The following is a 13,751-nucleotide window of genomic DNA, read 5'->3' as shown; positions in this document are numbered from 1 at the left end:
CATTATCTACAAAAAAAACCATAAAGCCTTAGAAACTATAGAACAGAATTATATTTAGGAGAAACTTTAATTCTGACAAACAATTACAGAAAACTAGATAGAAGTTTAGCTTGGAATGATGAGATGACAATAAAATACCAAATGTTGCTAAAGAGAGATATTTCAACCTGTCAATCATCAACAACAGACTCTAAGATGAACAACCATAACTTGATTCTGTCTGGTTTAATTTCTCATTCATTTCATTTTCACAATAAAATGTCCATGTTCTTGTTGTTAAAACCCTGTTCAGTTACCCAACACACACAATATACTCTATTTAGTAAAGTGTGTGTGTGTGTGTGTGATCCTGTCCAGAGTGAACTATCATCTCAGCAGCTGTCTTTGGTCAGCAGTGTGAGTGTTTCTCTCTCCCTCCTCTATCTGACACAGAGACACTGAGGAACCAGGCCCAGACCAGAACCCAAACCCAGGATAGAGTGGGTCAGTGAATGTGGAGTGGAAGGTGTGGAGGTGGATCAGTGTGTCAGAGGAAACTCTGTAGAAGGACAGAGAGCCAGCAGGCCAGTCCAGATACACTGCTACTCTGTTAGAGTCAGAGGAGGAGAGGGAAGGTATGGCTGTTGTTCTGTTATTGTGACAGACAGAGTAACTGTTACCAGAGCAGTCCAGACTCCAGGACTTTTCATTCCCTCCAAGCCTGCTGTCCGCAGCCTCTCCTCTCCTTCTGATTCCTCTGTAAGTCACTCCAATATGAACCCTTCCTTTCCTCTCGACCTCCCAGTAACAGCGACCAGTCAGACCATTTCTACACAGCAGCTGTTTCCAGTAGTCAAATCTCTCTGGGTGATCAGGATATGGCTGCTTCTCTCTCGCTGTTGTCACCCTTCTGTTGTCTTCAGACAGGAGCAGCTCTCTGTTTGCTGTGTTTGGGTCCAGTGTGAGTTCACAGGCATCTGATGGAGAGAACAAGACTCAATACAGCAGCAACTTCTCATCTAATACACCTGTTGTGTACTTATTATTGGTTGATTTATTAACAGATTGACTGTTCATTTCTTCAGTTTCATGATGACACATTTTGCCAGCCATCTTTTTTCAGAGTAGGATTTTAATGTAATAGATGTCACACATAAGCTTTCTATTTAAATAGAAACTGAATGTGCTGCTTTGTTTTCATGAATCAAACTAAATACACACTTACACTTCCTCAGACCTGGTTTCAACCACCGCATTGCATCATGGTCCACACTGGGGGGGGGGGGTAAATAAAGTCAGATAGCATAATCTCTTTGATAATGAACAAATAACCTTCATAACCTTCCATATGAGTGATTTTCCAGACGCCGTCACTCATATCCTCCATTCAACATGAAACAATATTCCTCAGCTTCTCAGCAGCTCCCTTCACACTGAATTTATGAATCAGAGTGAATGTTCATATGTTGGTACAGACTGGAGCAGAGCAGAGTAAAATGACCAGACTGAGTCTGTACAGTAACAGGAGTCGCTCCACTCCTGTAAATAATGTCTGTAACCATAGTAACGTTTACTGCAGACCAGACAATATGGTGGCTCCCATCACCTGTTTTTTCAGTCTACTGGACACCAGTAACACCAGTAACCAGAGGCATCAGTTTATCCATCAGATTTTAATAAACCTCCACCGACAGCGGCGTGGTTTTCTCTTCTTCCACCTCATGAACTTGATACTTTAAAGAGACGCAACATTTGGCCTCAAGACACAGAATTGGTGGAGCAGCTGCAGTGTTGAGGAAACAGACTGATAGAAAATGTGAGAATGTCTCAACTCTTCCCTCCATCTCTTTCAAATTAACGATGATAAAGTTACGTAACGTAACGAGTGTCCAGCCTGATGTCACGTAACAAGCGGCTGTCTGGTCCGGTTCTGGTTCACACTACTCAGACCGACTGAATCCGCTCTCAGATTCAGTATCGACACCTGAATGTTTCAGGTAGTGAGTTTGGTTGTAGAAAGCTTCACTCTCCTTAATAACTGAACTGTGTGTGAACCGAACAGGACGAAGCTCCGATGAGGAGCGACGGCTGTATTTAGCCGCGGTGCGGACGCAGCCGGTCTGACAGAGAAAATGTGTGTGACTCTCAGCCTTCTAGCAGACGTCGCCTCTCCGTACCTGAGAGAGTCCGGTCTCCGGTGTGGATCCTCCAGTCCAGCAGAGAGCAGCTTCACTCCTGAGGCTCCTGGATGATTGTAGCTCAGGTCCAGCTCTCTCAGATGGGAGGGGTTGGAGCTCAGAGCTGAGGCCAGAGAAGCACAGCCTTCCTCTGTGAGCAGACAGCCTGACAGCCTGCACACACACACACACACACACACACAAAAACACGGTGACAAGTCCTTTACTTCAGGTTTCACCAACAGAGGCAGTGAGGAGAGAAATAATGAAATATTCTCTCAGAGGAGACAAAGTAGAGCTGAATGTTGGTTTCTCAGCTGGATTCAAAAACCACATCAGCAGGAAAATGAGAGTTTAGGTATTTTCTCTGACATTAATGTGCACGTAAAGCAGAATTTAAATGGTCTGTTGAACAGTAACAGTGATCCTGACCTGAGAGTCTCCAGTCTGCAGTGTGGACTCTCCAGTCCAGCAGAGAGCAGCTTCAGTCCTGAATCCTGCAGGTCGTTGTTACTCAGGTCCAGCTCTCTCAGACTAGAGGACTGGGAGCTGAGACCTGAGGCCAGAGCTTCACAGCTTCTCTCTGACAGGTGACACACACTCAGCCTGAAGGACAAGAAGACATGTGGAAAAGTTATTCTGTTATATTTAATGTCATTATTGTATTATTTCTACTGACAGGCTGTATTGATGAGGCTCTGGTCTAAAGCAGGTCCCAGTGTGTTTGCATGGCGCTGTATACTGAGCTGACTGGAGCACTAACACTGACAGGGAAACTGGTTTGATTCCCACTGGGCTGCCCATGCTAACAATGTATTCACACATGGTGCTGTAAGGTGATTGGATAAATAAATCCACCAAACGAGCCATAACAAAGAAAATAAAGTGGATATAAATTAGGAAACACTTTAAAAACAAGTGGATTTAAATAATAATAATAGAAAATATAAACATGAGAAACAAGATGAAGAAGTGAGGAGAGACAAAAAAGATTACAAAATGACACAAAAGCAAGTCAATAAAAGTGTGTTTTACAAAGAGTTTTAAAGATGATAGTAAACCTGCAGCCTCAGTCCCTCAGGAAGGCTTTCCACAGTCTGGAAGCCCTGAGGACTAAAGTGAAACCACCTTCAGTGTTGAGTCTGGGCTGAGGGAAAGTCAGGAGTACCTGAAGATCTCAGCTGGCTCTCAGCTCACAGGGAACTAAGAGCTCCACAGTGTAATTCAGGACCAAAACTAGCCTGCTTTAAATGTGTTCAGTGACATTTTAATATGAATTCTCTATCTAACTGGCAACCAGAGGACAGATGTTAAAACTGGGCAGATGATGATGTCACCTTCCCACTGGTTATCTATTAAATCTAGCTGCTCTATTCTGAAGCAGCTGGAGATGTGACAGTGAATTATGGCTGAGAGGAACAGAGAGAGGTGCAGTAATCTAATGACAAGATATCAGAGCATGGACGATCTTCTCTCAGTCACTGAGCTTCACTGCTGTGTATATGAAGCTGGATCAATAAAACTCAAATCCTGGACTTCACAGTGAGTCTCTGACAAGCTGCACAACCTCAATCTGAATAAAGAATAAAGCAAGTAGCTATAAAATAAGATATTCCTGAATGCTTTCAACAATCCAGTATTTCATAATCCAGTGGACTTCAGCATGTTGTCAGTGTGGATCAGCATCATGTTGGCCTTATAGAGTCTTTCCATCTGAAACCAGACAGGCTGTCTCACCTCTGTCTCAGGATTGGTCCATTTTCCTTGAACACATTCTGTAACCGACCAGATGACTAAATCTGCAGTTTGGGCCCTGAATGCCAAGTAGTTTAAACAAATAAAGGTTTAGTTAAGGTCCAGAATCCACTTTTTATTGGGACAATATTTTCAGATGGCAGTTTCTCTGGAAATAATTGGGATAAAAAGCAGAATTTGCGTTGGATGGGGCAGCCCCCAAGAACTTAACCCTGACTTAACCCTAACTTAACCTTAACTGAACCCTAACTTGACCCTAACTGAACCCTAACTTAACCCAAACCCTCCAATTGTTTCTACCGGAGCAACACATGAGAGCGAATCACAGATTTTGGGGTTTTATCAAGTCCAGGAAGCGACACAACCCAAGGTTCTACCAGACTTCACATCCCTTTAAGTCTGTGGAAACACCTACAAAGAGCAACGCCTCTGGTGTCCGAAGTGCATTTTACATCAAAATATGCATTAAAATTGGAGTTATGATAGAACAATTTGTTTTTACCATGAAGGAATTTCATCAGGAAGATAAAATGTTGCACACATCAACTCCATACCATCATGCTTAAACTGTGAAAGATACCAGAGTGTACTAATATGGACACATGTGACTTTTTATCCCTGAAGATACACAAAAGAAAATATCTTTAATACATTGTGTATCTAAAGTTGGATCAATACCTGGGTGATTATGTCTCTATCTTTCTGGGTAATTACCACAATAAAAGTCTGATCTTTAATTCCTTTATTGCCTCCAACACTCTCACATCAAAATTTTGCCCCCAATAGATTGAGGCCATATTCACATCAGCACATTATTAAATATGATGTCTGACCTGAGAGTCTCCAGTCTGCAGTGTGGACTCTCCAGTCCAGCAGACAGCAGCTTCAGTCCTGAATCCTGCAGGTTGTTGTTACTCAGGTCCAGCTCTATCAGATGGGAGGGGTTGGACTTCAGAGCTGAGGCCAGGACTTCACAGTGAGTCTCTGACAAGCAGCAGCCACTTAATCTGAATAAAGAATAAAGGAGTTGGACTTCAGAGCTGAGACCAGGACTTCAGAGCAGAGACCAGGACTTCAGAGCAGAGACCAGGACTTCAGAGCTGAGGTGTCTGAGAGTTCGCAGCCAGAAAGTCTGTTTACAGATTTAATGTAAAATGAGAGATTATCAAAGCAGAGCTGAGACTAGCATACCAATAAAAACGTATACAGCATACTACTACTACTACTACTACTACTAATAATAATAATAATAATGATAATAATGATAACAATTATAATAATGACAGTAATTTGTATTATAGAATTTGAAATTTTCCAAAAGTGGTTAATGTATAATATAAACAGAAACCAAACAGAAAATAATACATAAATGCAATTATATGAAAGCATTTCTGTAAAAAAATGTTTAAAAAAGACTGAAATATGATAGAGATTTCAGCCTGAGCTCCACAGGCAGTTCAGTTCAACTTCTGGTAAAACAACTCAGTAAAACAGCCTGACACCATTAGAGTCCGGCTTCACCGCAGATTTGGTTGGGGTTTAGTTACTTTTAAGGTTTTTAGCCTACAGCATTAAAGTACCACTGCTATGTAGAACAACAGTCAATAGTGTGTATGTTTGAGGAACTATAGATCTTTATTGTAATTCTGATGGTGTCAGGTATGAAGGTCGCTCTACACTGTTCTATACTGTTGGTATTCACATCAGGACTAACCGAGCCTTCCTGCAGTTCCTCACAGCTGGGATCAGTCTCCATCGTCCCCCCTCTGATGTGTTGTAGGCCTCCAGGTCCAACACATCCAGAACCTCCTCTGACATCTGCAGCATGTAGGCCAGAGCTGAGCAGTGGATCACAGAGAGTTCCTTCTCTGATCTGTTCTCTGACCTCAGGAACTGTTGGATCTCCTGATGTACTGACTGGTCGTTCATCTCCACCAAACAGTGGAAGATGTTGATGCTTCTGTCAGGAGAGAGACTGGAGGTGTTCATCCTCTTCAGGTTTCTGATGGCTCTCTGGATGCTTTCTGGTCTGCTCTCAGTCTGACCCAGAAGGCCTGCTAAGAGTCTCTGGCTGGACTTAAGTGAGAGGCCATGAAGGAAGCGGACAAAGAGGTCCAGGTGGCCATTTTTACTCTTCAGGGATTTGTACATGGCTGTCTCCAGGAAGTCATCCAGGGATTGTTCACTGTCTTCAGATCTACCCCAGTCTTTTCCCAGGAATGTCTTCAGTACCTTCTCATCCCTGTTTGTGTGACAGTGGAACATGTAAACAGCAGCCAGAAACTCCTGAATGCTCAGATGGACAAAGCAGAAGACCTTGTCCTGGACCTGGTACAGCCCACACTCCTCTTTAAAGATCTGTGTGAACACTCCTGAGTACACTGAGGCTGCTGTGATATCAATGCCACACTCTGTCAGGTCGGCTTCATAGAAGATCAGGTTGCCTTTCTCCAGCTGCTCAAAAGCCAGTTTTCCCAGAGAGAGAATCATCTTCCTGGTCTCTGTATTCCAGAATGGATCTGTCTCAGCTCTCCCATGATACTTGACATTCCCCTTGATGGACTGAACCACCAGGAAGTGGATGTACATCTCAGTCAGGGTCTTGGGCAGGTCTTCTCTCTCTCTGGTTTTCAACTCATGGTCCAGAACTGTAGCAGTGATCCAGCAGAAGACTGGGATGTGGCACATGATGTGGAGGCTTCGTGAAGTCTTGATGTGGGAGATGATTTTTCTGGCCTGCTTCTCATCTCTGAATCTCTTCCTGAAGTACTGCTCCTTCTGTGGGTCAGTGAAGCCTCTCACCTCTGTCACCATGTCAACGCACTCAGGAGGGATCTGATTGGCTGCTGCAGGTCGTGTGGTTATCCAGAGGCGAGCAGAGGGAAGCAGTTTCCCCTTGATGAGGTTTGTCAGCAGCACATCCACTGAGGCTGACTCTGTAACATCAGTCAGGATCTCGTTGTTGTGGAAGTCCAGAGGAAGTCGACACTCATCCAGACCGTCAAAGATGAACACAACCTGGAACTTGTCAAAACTGCAGATTTTTGCTTCTTTGGTCTCAGTAAAGAAGCGATGAAGAAGTTCCACCAAGCTGTACTTTTTCCCTTTCAGCAGATTCAGCTCTCGGAAAGTGAATGGAAATGTGAACTGTATATCCTGGTTGGCTTTGTCTTCAGCCCAGTCCAGAGTGAACTTCTGTGTTAAGACTGTTTTCCCAATGCCAGCCACTCCCTTCGTCATCAGTGTTCTGGTTGGTTTGTCTCTTCCAGGTAAGATTTGATTGTTGTTTCTGGTGTCGCTGGTTTCCTGGATGCTGTTTCAATCTGTCTGACCTCATGTTCATCATTGACTTCTCCACTCCCTCCCTCTGTGATGTAAAGCTCTGTGTGGATCTGCTTCAGTAGTGTTGGGCTTCCTGCTTTAGCAACCCCCTCAAAGAAACACTGAAACTTCTGCTTCAGATTAGATTTGAGTTTACGTTGGCTGATGTCAGGAAGAGTTTCTGAATGAATAAACAACAGATGAAATCAATGAGAGGTGAGTAATGAGTAATGCAAACATTTCCTGATAATTTACATATTCCCAACTCCATGGACTCTATTCAGCTCATTACTGGTGGGTGGACAAGCAGGTCCTGGCTGGGTGTAAGGTATAAGGTAGCTGTTGTAGAATAGTTTATATTATATAATAGTATTATAACTCAACCACGAGTTTCATGCAACCAATCGGATTCCTTAAAGACCCATTCAGACTGTGCTGATTCCCATAAAGCTCTGCTAGCTGTGCTTTATTGGTTGCACTGACAACTTCTATGTTAACCAAGCAGCTAGCTGCACTCCTTCTCACTTGCTGCTGTTTGTTATGTTCATGTATGTAAACTACTTTGGGGAAAACCTTTCAGACAAGACACATGCATTGGTAATGATTGTATAAAACCCCTGATACCCCTGAGGACCTTCTTTACTGGGATTATGGATAAAGTGGTGATGCAACATGTACAAGGTGGCCAAAGTGAGAATTCACCCACTGGGGGATCAATAAAGTATATTAAAATCCAAAGAAAATACATAAATACAAATACAATACAATAAACACATACAGTCACAAGGCCGCCTGTCTCTCTTCACATCTATTGTCTGGATGTCGGCCAACAAAAGTAGATATAAAAATGATACAGCCTGCACTCTATATAAATTGTTGAAATAAAGTGTTATATAATAAATCATTATATGTGATGCATGATTGCATAAGTTGTATCCTTTTTACAAATGTCCCTTTTTTTTTTTTTTTAAATCTTCCCATGACTTACCTTTGGGTCCTGAGCTGCTGTTTGACAAACTCTGCACTAGATCATTCCTGTTGATCTTCATTAAAACCTTCTTGGTCACCTCCAGACTGTTTCCGCTGTAGATCTGCACCATCTGATCCACTGTGTCCAGCCTGTCTGCCTTTTCCAGTCGGCTCTTTTTGATGGTTGGGAAACTTTCCAGGCTGTCATCCTGCTGCAGGAACCACTGGAAGCTCTTGAGCTCATCCTCTCCCAAATGCTCCAGCGTTTCAGAGAGCTTCTCTTTATCCGTTGCCATCGTTGCTCCCTGGTAAAATCACAGGAAATATTCAACTCCAAGACCAATTATGCAATTTTCCCACAGGAAGGACTAAGATTCATCTCTTCGCAAGATCACTTTATCAGCCAGGTCACACAAGTAATCGGTAATGTAATTGGTAATATTTGTTCTATTGTCTGACCTTATCAACCCCTTCATTACAAACGCACAGTACCCGTATACATATGCATTTCTTCAGCTTCACAACTAACGCAAACTTTCAGATGTAATGATGTGTTACTGTGCGACAAAACATTGTAGTTCAATTTTTGACAGTTAGCCATTTGTTAGCTACTTACTTTATTAGGGCGCATAAAACCTTCACAATTCACAAAAGGGATGTTTAATGGTTTATTTTATCTCACAAAACAAAACATGAAAACTTTCTTAAGCTTGTCTTAACCACAGACCTTATTTTCAGGCTTTTAACCAAAACCCCATTGAAATCCTATAGCCGAGGGAACCATGGCTCAAACATGCTGACTCAATCCTGGGTTTTAGGACTCAAAACTGGACCGCTCTATACTCACTCCTTTTCTGTATTGACAAACCAAAAGCAAAAAGGAAAAAAACAGTGTAACCAAAGACAGTTGGAATCATGGCCATAAACTGATCGTGTCTGGTCCATGATTGGCCATCTGGAAGTTCTGGAGAAGTCCAGAACAGCCGCTTGTTCCAGGACGGCCGCCGGCCTGCATGGCCCGTTCGGCCACACACACATGGTTAAGATCTGAATGACAGAGTTCTTATTATTTGTGAGTCAGACAGAGTTATATCAACAGTCACCACAGAGGGCGCTAATGCAACTATTTGGTTCCTGAGCCTCATAACACCCGAAGAAGTAAGCGACCGGAACGGAAGTCAGATTGTGAGCTGCAGTCAGACCGTCAGCATACAGAAAAGGGTTTGCATGCATACATAAAAAAGGTTCAGGTCTTCAGTTCTGGGTGTCTGTGTTCATTTGATCTGAGGCTGCTGTCACTTCCTCATAACTTCACTATCAAAGTCTAGAAACATCAGTCTGACACCAAACCGGTCTAACCTAAGGCCAGAAACCAGGTCTGAGGCAGAGAAATCACAGATCAGGTGATGTAGTTCTACTGTGTGTCCACTAGATGGAGACATTAACCACATCATCTACAGCAGTGGTTCTCAACCTTTTTTGGGTCGTATCCTTTATCCAAGTCCCTTAGCGCCCCCCATCAAATAAAATGTAGGCTAATTGTCTTCCCTGAATATTAATGTTGATTATTATCCTGTTTATTATTATTATTATTTATTATATTCTTATTATTATTAGTAGTAGTATTCGTATGATTATTATTCTGTGTTATATCATTAAAAAGCATGTCATTGAATGCCAAATAACAGATTTGCGCGGGTCACATATGTCACATAGCCTATGTCACATATTATGCAGCATGTAACTTTTTGACATTAAATAGGGCAGAATTAATTTAGCAGATTTTTGAATGGAATTTGGTCTGACATTGTTTTGTGCTATTCCAGGCAAATTAAACCTGGTAAATGTCTCATGTTTTGGGACTTCACATTTCCTTTTATTCATAGACTTATTAAAGATTTAGACCCCAGTAGAATTCTAGAATGGAATTCTCACTTAAATCAGCATTTTCTTGCTCATTCCAAGTAAACAGCTATATCTCAAAAATAAAAAGAAATTGACAATCACAAGTTTTTCCATTTAAAAAAACACAACTTTCCCTTTAATTTGGTACCAAATACATGGCAAGGCGATTCAGGGCGTCTCCTCACTTCAGTGTCAACATTCACAGCATGACAACAAAACAGATCCTTCCTATCTTGGTTAACGATAAGCTTTCAAAATCCATACAAAACATCCAGCGCCTCAACCCACACAGTAATAAGATCAGACAGTAACAGTCGCCAAACAAATATGGAAAAAGTTGCCAAACTTTACGTTATATGGATAAAAGTCCTCCTACCAACTCTTCAGAGAGCCAGGTAGGTCCCGCTGTTTAGTGAAGCTGATCTTGTGTCTTGTTTTATCGAGCAAGAACAAGAGATTTCGATCAAAAGACTTCAACTCACAATGCCTTCGTAACTTTCCACTCCACACGGCGGGTCAGGTTCTGTCTCACAGCATCTGACAGCTTCCAGAAGGTTTTAACAGTGTGACTCTTAGCCGGCAAAGACATTTTTAGATCTAACGTTACCGGTGGACGACTAAACCCGGGGAAAATCAAACGTCTCAGTGTCACCAGATACATTTTCCGGTTCCGGTTCATCAATGACAACTTGAAACAAAGCTGATAACTTGATTTTCAGGTTTTGGTACATTTTAAACGATTTAAAAATGACGGGCACTCTTGGGCGCTATAGTGAAATAAAGCCACTTGAATTGAATAGTGTTATAGTGTGTGTCTGGATGCTAGACGCTAAGATGCTTTCACGGGGAAGTCCGACAGTGGAAAATGCCTCTTGTAAATTTGTAACCATGGCGATAACACAGCGTTATCCTCGGGGGAAATGAATGCTTTCAAGAGGAAGAAACTCTTCATTTCCTCCACGGGGAATACCAAGGAAGAGAGCGTCCATTTTCCTGAGTTGACACAGTAAACGCCATGTTGGTGAAATTTTATAGATGATACTCTGACGGCCCGTTCCCGTGAAGGCAGCATGAAGCTGCTATAGAAAGCTGACAGAAACACTGAAGTAAAGAGCATGGAAACGATACACCGTCTCGTCTCATTGGTGTAAACCGGCAGTTTTTAGAATGTTGCAGACCACATTCTTTTGCAAGTAGTTTCAACTCGTCTCGTCGTGAATCTTTGGTGTAAACTCGCCTTAAACAAACGCCCCCCAAGAACACCTCAACGCCCCCCTTTCAAAAATATTTCTTCCAGCGCCCCCCGACGTTGAGAAACACTAATCTACAGTGAACTAAACAGCAGACCAGCACACACAGATGTAATGATGGAGGAGGAGAAATATTGTTTTAAAATTCAATGACAGAGCGAGAATGAGAGTGTGGATCTAAAATCTGTCTGACGTCACACAAAATGAAACGTTTCCTGCCGAGGTGGAGCACGTGACGGGAAGTTCAACTCTTCTTTTTAAGATTATACTGTCTTTTGATGACATTGTTTTACTTTGCACTTTATTTTCTGTGACATTTCTTGTATTTTAACGTCTGTATTGTTTTATCTTTCATATTTGTCTTCCTTGGCCCGGTCTGCCTTGAAGCAGCAAGTCAGTGAAAGCAGCCTGGATAAATAAGTAAATATAAGACGTGAAAGGATAGTTTCCACAACATCATTAATGTTGAACTAGTGTGATAAACCTTATTTGAACTGGTGTTTTTGTTAAGAAATGGTCAGAAAGCCTCCTGTTAGCATCGCTGGCTGCTAGTGAGAGTCAAAGGAACTGAAGGTTTTTCCCTCAAACCTGCAGGCAGAAAGCAACACAACTAATTACTAACTACTTCTACTTTTAGTAGATTTAGATTTGAACATGAACACACTAACACTAACATGTTGGAAAACCGTTAGAAGAGCGTTCAGTTGTAGCCTTTAACGGCTGAGTTGTAGATTTCCTCTTGTTCTAGTCTAAATAAGCTCACGGCAGGCGGGAACAGGCACATAAAAGATCTGCTGATAGAGTCGGGAAAGGAAAATACACTGGAAACTGTCATGGAAACTGATGCTTACAATACCTTTTGGTGGAGAAAATCATCTGCAACGGCGAGAGGTTAAGGTGAAACTAAGAGAGAGAGAGAGGGGGAGAGAGAGACAGAGAGAGAGACAGAGAGACAGAGAGAGAGGGAGAGAGAGAGAGGGAGGGAGGGAGGGAGGGGGCGGGCATAGAGAGAGAGAGACAGAGAGAGAGGGAGAGAGACAGAGAGAGAGAGAGAGAGAGAGAGAGAGAGACAGAGAGAGAGACAGAGAGAGAGACAGTCATAACGAGGAACTTTTCTGTTATAACGAGATATTAACTTGATTGTGTCTGAGTCAGGATGAGTTGAGTGAGTCTGATCGTTGTTGCTGAGTCGTCTCATTCCATGAGTCTGAGTCAACTTGATTAAATCGTGTTAACAAGCCATTCTCAATTTCTCTGATGTCCATAGGCTGTTTTCTCATTAGGTTATAGATCATTCATAAACATTTATAAAAAACATTTTAACATTTTCATGCTGAGTTTTCAACCTTCTACTATTTCCTCAACTTCACAAGAACAAGGTATAAACCTCTGTGAAAAAATAACTCCTCCACTGTTATTTGACTTATGACTCAGAATTATTTCTCCACCCCATTCTTTTTTCCAGTTGCTTTCATTTTCAGCAGTGCTGTGCGTTTCCTGAACACATCTAAATTCTTAATTTCAATCAATTTGAAGAAAGTAGCCTTTTTTGCAACATCTCTACCACCATTTAAATTTAAAATTCCTATTCTTAGGTCACACATGGAGAGAGAAGAGTTTAGCTGTAGCAAAACGAAAGAAAAACAAAAACCAAAAAGGAAAATAAATCAGCTTAACCATCATTCTCAAGAGTTTGTGCTTTTTCTTAAGACGATAAATCTCTTGATCACTAAAATTCACTTCTCCCAAATCTCCTCCTGTCTGATCGAGTGAACAAAAAGTCTCAAGTCTGGGAGGAAATGTTCAACCTTTACTGCCCTCAATCCTTTAGTTTCCTGTAGAAACTTTTTAATTTTTTCAAAGGAGTAGCTGCTGCTCTCATCCTCCTGTCATCAGCTCACTGTCACCATCCTCCTCCTCCTCCTCCTCATCCTCCTCCTTTACAACTTGTATTGCTTTGGCACTTTTGTTTTGCATGTTTTCATCACTTTTTCTCTTTCCCTCCCTCTCCAACTTCAGCAGCTCACCGTCTGACACATCAACACCATCAACAGTCGACACGACACACAAACGTTTCCTTGTCTGAACAATACAGCCAGGTTCACTTGTGACCACGCTATAGCACTGCAGAGCTTTCCCAACAAATACACTGTCATTTAGACTCATTAGAACTGTGATTTAATTCTGTATTCATCAATGCACTGTGTTAAGTTTTTAAGGTTAATGACAAAATAAAAGGTTTATCGGGCTATATTAAATTTGTCACGAAAATAACTGAATGACTGCATGGTTGAGGACAGCACTTTCATGTGGCTTGAGACTTCAGCTGTTAAGAGTCACACCAGTGTGTAACGACTAGTTGTAGATTGCATGGAAATTAATTTCACAAGAAACC

At 42.0% G+C, this 13,751-nt stretch overlaps 1 protein-coding gene across 1 annotated transcript; it reads right to left on the bottom strand.

Moving 5' to 3' along the window:
* Positions 1 to 115: 115 nt before the first annotated feature.
* On the bottom strand, positions 116 to 8,350 carry LOC139658059 (NLR family CARD domain-containing protein 3-like). The gene is given in 8 exon segments (XM_071536084.1): positions 116 to 956; positions 1,205 to 1,251; positions 2,157 to 2,330; positions 2,589 to 2,762; positions 4,745 to 4,918; positions 5,626 to 7,207; positions 7,210 to 7,413; positions 8,221 to 8,350. Coding segments are annotated over 8 exon segments (3,057 nt in total). The 5' UTR covers positions 8,333 to 8,350; the 3' UTR covers positions 116 to 366.
* Positions 8,351 to 13,751: the final 5,401 nt, after the last annotated feature.

This window comes from Centroberyx affinis, unplaced genomic scaffold (assembly GCF_046629955.1).
Source record: "Centroberyx affinis isolate AG114_WGS23_722 - 3 ecotype Tasmania unplaced genomic scaffold, CSIRO-AGI_Caff_v1 ptg002823l_1, whole genome shotgun sequence".
Classification (NCBI taxonomy): domain Eukaryota; kingdom Metazoa; phylum Chordata; class Actinopteri; order Beryciformes; family Berycidae; genus Centroberyx; species Centroberyx affinis.
This window is presented reverse-complemented; position numbering and strand designations above follow the sequence as displayed.